Here is a 6,000-nt window from a genome sequence, read left to right as displayed (position 1 = left end):
GCTTTTTTATGGCGGTTTTGGAGCAGTTGGTTCTTCCTTGCTAAGCGGCCTTCGATATAGGACTCGTTTTTACTGTGGATATAGATACTTTTGTACCTGTTAACTCCAGCATCTTCACAAGGTCCTTTGCTGTTGTTCTGGGATTGATTTGCACTTTTCTTACCAAATTACGTTCATCTCTAGGAGACAGAACGCGTCTCCTTCCTAAGTGGTATGATGGCTGAGGGGTTCCATGGTGTTTATATTTGGGTACATTGTTTGTTTTTTTCCGAGGTCTTGGCTGATTTCTTTTGATTTCCCCATGATGTCAAGCAAAGAGGCACTGAGTTTGAATGTAGGCTTTGAAATACATCCACAAATACACCTCAAATTGATTCAAATGATGTCAAGCCTATCAAAAGCTTCTAAAGCCATGACAGAATTTTATGGATTTGTACAAGCTGTTTAAAAGCAGTCAACTTAGTGTATGTAAACTTATGACCTACTGGATTTGTGATGCAGTAAATTATAAGTCAAATAATTTGTCTGTAAACAATTGTTGGAAAAATTACTTGTGTCATGCACAAAGTAGGTGTCCTGACCGATTTGCCAAAACTATAGTTTGTTAACAAGACATTTGAGGAGTGGTTGAAAAACGAGTTTAATTGACTGCAACATTTGTCTCTAAAAACAGAAAGAAATCATTCTAAATGACGAACTGGCTTTATTTACTACAGTGTGAAAGTGTGATTGCCTTTCTATAAAGTGATTTTCTGAAACAAGGGGTCCTTCTACTTCACTTATTAAGCTACTTCACTTATTTATGTAAGGCACTAGTTTATTTAGGCAACTTAATATATTAGTTTAGGCTTGGCCTATTTAGTAGGTTATTTCACAGCATAAAGCTATATTTGTTGGCATAAAGCTGAGTGACTCACTCATTTGTGGCTTTGGATCAAAATAAATTAATACCAACATTATTTATAATCGTCTTCAATAAAGAAATGTTTTGACCAAGTGTTGTGTGTGTTCAATTATTCGTGACATTGTGGTTACAAGGAAAATTCTAAACAAAATAAATCAAATAAATCCTAAAATCAGATGCGTGTTGCAAGCTTGTCATTTTTCCTTATTTACATTTTTTTAACGATTTTATTTTATCTTTATAAACAATACCAAACATACACATACAAACGACAACTACATAACATCTGCTCACACCCCCATCTCCAGCGCCCACATCACTCTCCACCACATGGCCTCAAACTGCACCATTTTGTGTTTAACCTTCTGAATGAATGATTATATTGAAGCTAGAAGCCACCTCTTAATGAGTTCTGAGTGCCGATCAGTTACCCAACAAAATAATACCAATTTATTTGTTTACATTGAGTATAGAATATGTAAGGGATCAACACATTGAGTATATAATATGTCAGGGATCAACACATTGAGTATAGAATATGTAAGGGATCAACACATTGAGTATAGAATATGTCAGGGATCAACACATTGAGTATAGAATATGTCAGGGATAAACACATTGAGTATATAATATGTCAGGGATCAACACATTGAGTATAGAATATGTCAGGGATAAACACATTGAGTATATAATATGTAAGGGATCAACACATTGAGTATAGAATATGTCAGGGATAAACACATTGAGTATAGAATATGTCAGGGATAAACACATTGAGTATATAATATGTAAGGGATCAACACATTGAGTATAGAATATGTAAGGGATCAACACATTGAGTATAGAATATGTAAGGGATAAAATCATTGAGTATATAATATGTAAGGGATAAACACATTGAGTATATAATATGTAAGGGATCAACACATTGAGTATAGAATATGTAAGGGATCAACACATTGAGTATAGAATATGTAAGGGATAAACACATTGAGTATAGAATATGTCAGGGATAAACACATTGAGTATATAATATGTAAGGGATCAACACATTGAGTATAGAATATGTCAGGGATAAACACATTGAGTATAGAATATGTCAGGGATAAACACATTGAGTATATAATATGTCAGGGATCAACACATTGAGTATAGAATATGTAAGGGATCAACACATTGAGTATAGAATATGTAAGGGATCAACACATTGAGTATATAATATGTAAGGAATCAACACCTAGGAGCTATGAGTTCTCTGAGCATCATGGCGCATCTTATGCAAAGCTGCATTTTTATCAGAGCACTGATAGACCCTAAATGTTTATCCTGCTTATACCACGTTCATCACGTCAGCAAACATAACATTAATAACTACGGCAAAACTTCTGATACGAACAACTACTGATAAATAAGCTACTGAAAATGTGATACATTTTTATAGCCAAGGGTTTTGAATGGTTTACCATCATGTCACTACTTCTGCTTTATGACTCTTCTCAACAGTCAGATTTGGCTTGTGCGATCTCTTAGAGCCAACATCTTGTAGGTCTCCATGTTTTTCAACTGGTCACTGACATCTGAAGTAAATCACAAGCATAACCTTCAGTCAGAAGTCAGGTAGGGGATATAGAACATAACAGGGCTAAGTTAAGAATAGAGCAACTTGTCATTTACCTGGGAGAGATAAACTGTTAGGGGTCTTCAGGGACTGCTTCAATGACTCCAGTATTTCGGTACTCAGCGTCTGCTCTATGTATGCCTATAACACATCAAATGTAGTCTGATCACTATTTCATGTCTTTTTGCTATTGATTTATAATTGTTTATTGACAATTTTAATGGTGAAATAAAAGCAACAAACCATTAGTTTCTTAAAACCTTCCAACATCTTTTTCTGAGCATTGGCAAACATGTATTTCGATGAGTCGATGTGCTGGACCAGCAGATCCCGAGTCTTCGTCAAGGTTCCCTTTCCAGATATGTTTGAAGCCTCTTAAAACACACAATAATTGTTGTTTGTGAACATGAGATAATCTATTATACATGGTACATACACTGAGTGTACAAAACATTAGGAACAAGAGCCTCAATTCATCAGGACATGGACTCTACAAGGTGTTGAAAAAGTTCCACAGGGATGCTGGACAAAGGTTGACTCCAATGTTTCCTACAGTTGTGTCAAGTTGGCTGGATGTCCTTTGAGTGGTGGACCATTCTTAATACACACTCAAACCGGTGTGCCTTGCACCTACTACCATAACCTGTTCAAAGGCACTTCAATATTTTGTCTTGCCCATTCACCCTGAATGGAACAGTCATGACTCAATTTTCTCAAGGCTTAAAAATCCTTCTTTAACCTGTCTCCTCCCCTTCATCTACACTGATTGAAGTGGATTTAACAAGTGACATCAATAAAGGATCATATCTTTCACCTGGTCATTCTATGTCATGGAAAGAGCATGGAACTGTTTTCTACACTCAGTGCATGTATTATCCTCTTCAATACAATAGTCATAATGACCTTTAAAATAAAAAACATAGATTGAAATTAAGTAATCACAGCTAGGTTTAAATAATCAAATACGTAATTAGAAGGTTCGTTATTACCTTTATTAAAATCTTGCTGTCTAAAGATTCTTAGTTCATCATAATCAAACTGGTGACTCACCCTCATAACATGGGCACATTATGATCTTGACTTCGTCAGTCAGAGATTCATAAATCACTTTCTTCTTCAGGAGGACATCTCGTTTTAGTTTATCCTTCAAAACATTTTCCTTTGGGATGGAGAAGATATTTTATTCAGGCGCATTTTTCTCTTATAATTTATGTGCCTTGCTTTAGCAAGACCCCTCTAGAAGTTTCCATATTTCTGACTTTGGCCCACTACTGCTCAACTGTTTAAAGTAAGCTCGGCAAAACCCCACCTCAAATTTAAATCTAAAACAGACTGTTTTTTTTTTTTAAATGCTTGCAATTTCCTCATGAGTTGACACTTAACAGCAATATTTTGTTACTAATAGCATTCTCACTTAACATTAAACCATTATTGTTCCTGTGTAATAAAACAAATTACTTTTGGACAAACATTTTATTAGCATGCTGTTACATAGTACTGTGGTAATTTCATTTTAATTGCATAGTAATGAGCTGAACGTTTTTGTTACTACTGTACACACACAAGTCACAAGTCCTATGTAACAACAATGTCGCTATACTTATAATCACAAAAATATTAAATGTTTAAGAACTTGATGTAAAATGTTACTGTATTACCTTGTGTCTCACTCATTGTGAAAATATATTTGTTAGTAATTTTTACTTTTAATTGAAATTCTATCAACTATACTGAACGAAAACAAACCCAACATGCAACAATTTCAGAGATTTTACTGAGTTACAGTTCATATAAGGAAATGTGTCAATTGAAATCCTAATCTATAGATTTCACACGTGACAGGGAATACAGATATGTATCGGTTGGTCACAGTATTTGGTGTGATGTCCATTTGCGTCATGCAACGCGACACATCTCCTTCACATTGTGTTGATCAGGCTGTTGATTGTGACCTGTGGAATGTTGTCCCACTCCTCTTCAATGGCTGTGCGAAGTTGCTGGATATTGGCAGGAACTGGAACATGCTGTTGTACCCTTTGATTCAGAGCATCCCAGACATGCTCAATGGGTGACATGTCTGGTGAAGAAATAGGAAATTTTCAGCTTCCAGGAATTGTGTAGAGATCCTTGCGACATGGGGCCGTGCATCATCATGCTGAAACATGAGCTGATGGTAGCGGATGAATGGCACGACATTGGGCCTCAGAATCTCGTCAAGGTATCTCGGCGCATTCAAATTGCAATTGATAAAATGCAATTGTATTTGTTGTCCATAGCTTATATCTGCCCATACCATAACCCCACCGCCACCATGGGGCACTCTGTTCACAACGTTGACATCAGGAAATTGCTCTGCCAAACAACGCCATACATGTGGTCTGCAGTTGTGAGAATGGTTGGACGTACTGCCAAATTCTCAAAAACGACGTTGGCTTAAGGTAGAGAAATTAACATAAAATTCTCTGGCGACAGCTGTGGTGGACATTCCTGCAGTCAGCATGCCAATTCTACGCTCCCTCAAAACTTGACATATCTGTGGCATTGTGTTATGTGACAAAACTGCACATTTTAAAGTGGCCTTTTATTGTCCCCAGCAAAAAGCACACCTGTGTAAGTATCATGCTGTTTAATCAGCTTCTTGATATTCCACACCTGTCAAGTGGATGGATTATCTTGCCAAAGGAGAAATGCTCATTAAACAAATGTATGCACAACATTTTGGGCAAGTAAGCATTTTGGCATATGGAACATTTCTGTTATCTTTTATTTCAGCTCATGAAACATGGGACCAACACTCCAGATTTTGCATTAAAAATTTTGTTCAGTATTTTTGATGTGGCTCTGCCGTCGTTGCAAATAAGAATTTCTTCTCAACTAACTTGTCTAGTTAAAGAAAGGTTAATGTCATGAATCCCCCGGTACTGCTGCTCATTCTGTCCACCAGTTCCGGAGGTCGATGTCACCGGCCTTCTAGGCTGCACTGAACTGTGTCATTATGCACATCTGGTTACAATTCCTCACTGATTGTATTTGTATAAATGTGCCCTTTGTTTCCCCATTGGGCTGTCGATTATTGTTCCCATGTCCGTTAGTCGTGTGAGTACCTACAGTATGCGTTGTCTTGGCTTCTGTGCTGCGTGTTTTGTGCAGTGTGTATTACGGGTCTCGTCCCGTGTCGTTCTAAGAGGTTTACCCTTGCTCTTTTGTTTGGGTACATCCCAGTGTTTTCTATACGTGTTTGTTTTGGGTGTATTAAAAACTCAGATTATGTATTCCTGCGCCTGTCTCCAAATCCTTTATACCAGCATGACAGTTAAATAAATACAAATAAGTACTACTACTACTTCTACTACTACTACTACTACTACTACTACTATGCTACAATCACTAGGCTATTTCAACTACCACTGAATTTACTAAAGTGAGTTTTCTAGCGGGCAGCTGGGCCATGGCATATTCCCAAAATTCCCCGCACACT

The 6,000-nt window shown here is 36.9% G+C and overlaps 1 protein-coding gene across 4 annotated transcripts in view; it reads right to left on the bottom strand.

Annotated features, from left to right (window-relative positions):
• Window positions 1-1,101: 1,101 nt before the first annotated feature.
• Window positions 1,102-6,000, bottom strand: part of LOC139365139 (nuclear GTPase SLIP-GC-like) — a 30,100-nt gene continuing 25,201 nt past the window's right edge. For all 4 annotated transcript variants that reach the window (XM_071102552.1, XM_071102553.1, XM_071102555.1 and 1 more), the window contains 4 exons: window positions 3,573-3,681; window positions 2,766-2,896; window positions 2,579-2,663; window positions 1,102-2,481 (listed from right to left, as the gene is read on the bottom strand). In XM_071102552.1, coding sequence (XP_070958653.1) covers window positions 2,408-2,481; window positions 2,579-2,663; window positions 2,766-2,896; window positions 3,573-3,681 — 399 coding nt within the window. In that variant the 3' untranslated portion in view covers window positions 1,102-2,407. The remainder of the gene's footprint in view (window positions 2,482-2,578; window positions 2,664-2,765; window positions 2,897-3,572; window positions 3,682-6,000) is intronic.

This window comes from Oncorhynchus clarkii, chromosome 13, assembly GCF_045791955.1.
Source record: "Oncorhynchus clarkii lewisi isolate Uvic-CL-2024 chromosome 13, UVic_Ocla_1.0, whole genome shotgun sequence".
NCBI classification, from domain to species: domain Eukaryota; kingdom Metazoa; phylum Chordata; class Actinopteri; order Salmoniformes; family Salmonidae; genus Oncorhynchus; species Oncorhynchus clarkii.
The sequence above is the reverse complement of the archived record's forward strand: the minus strand, read 5'-3'. Positions and strand labels throughout refer to the sequence as shown.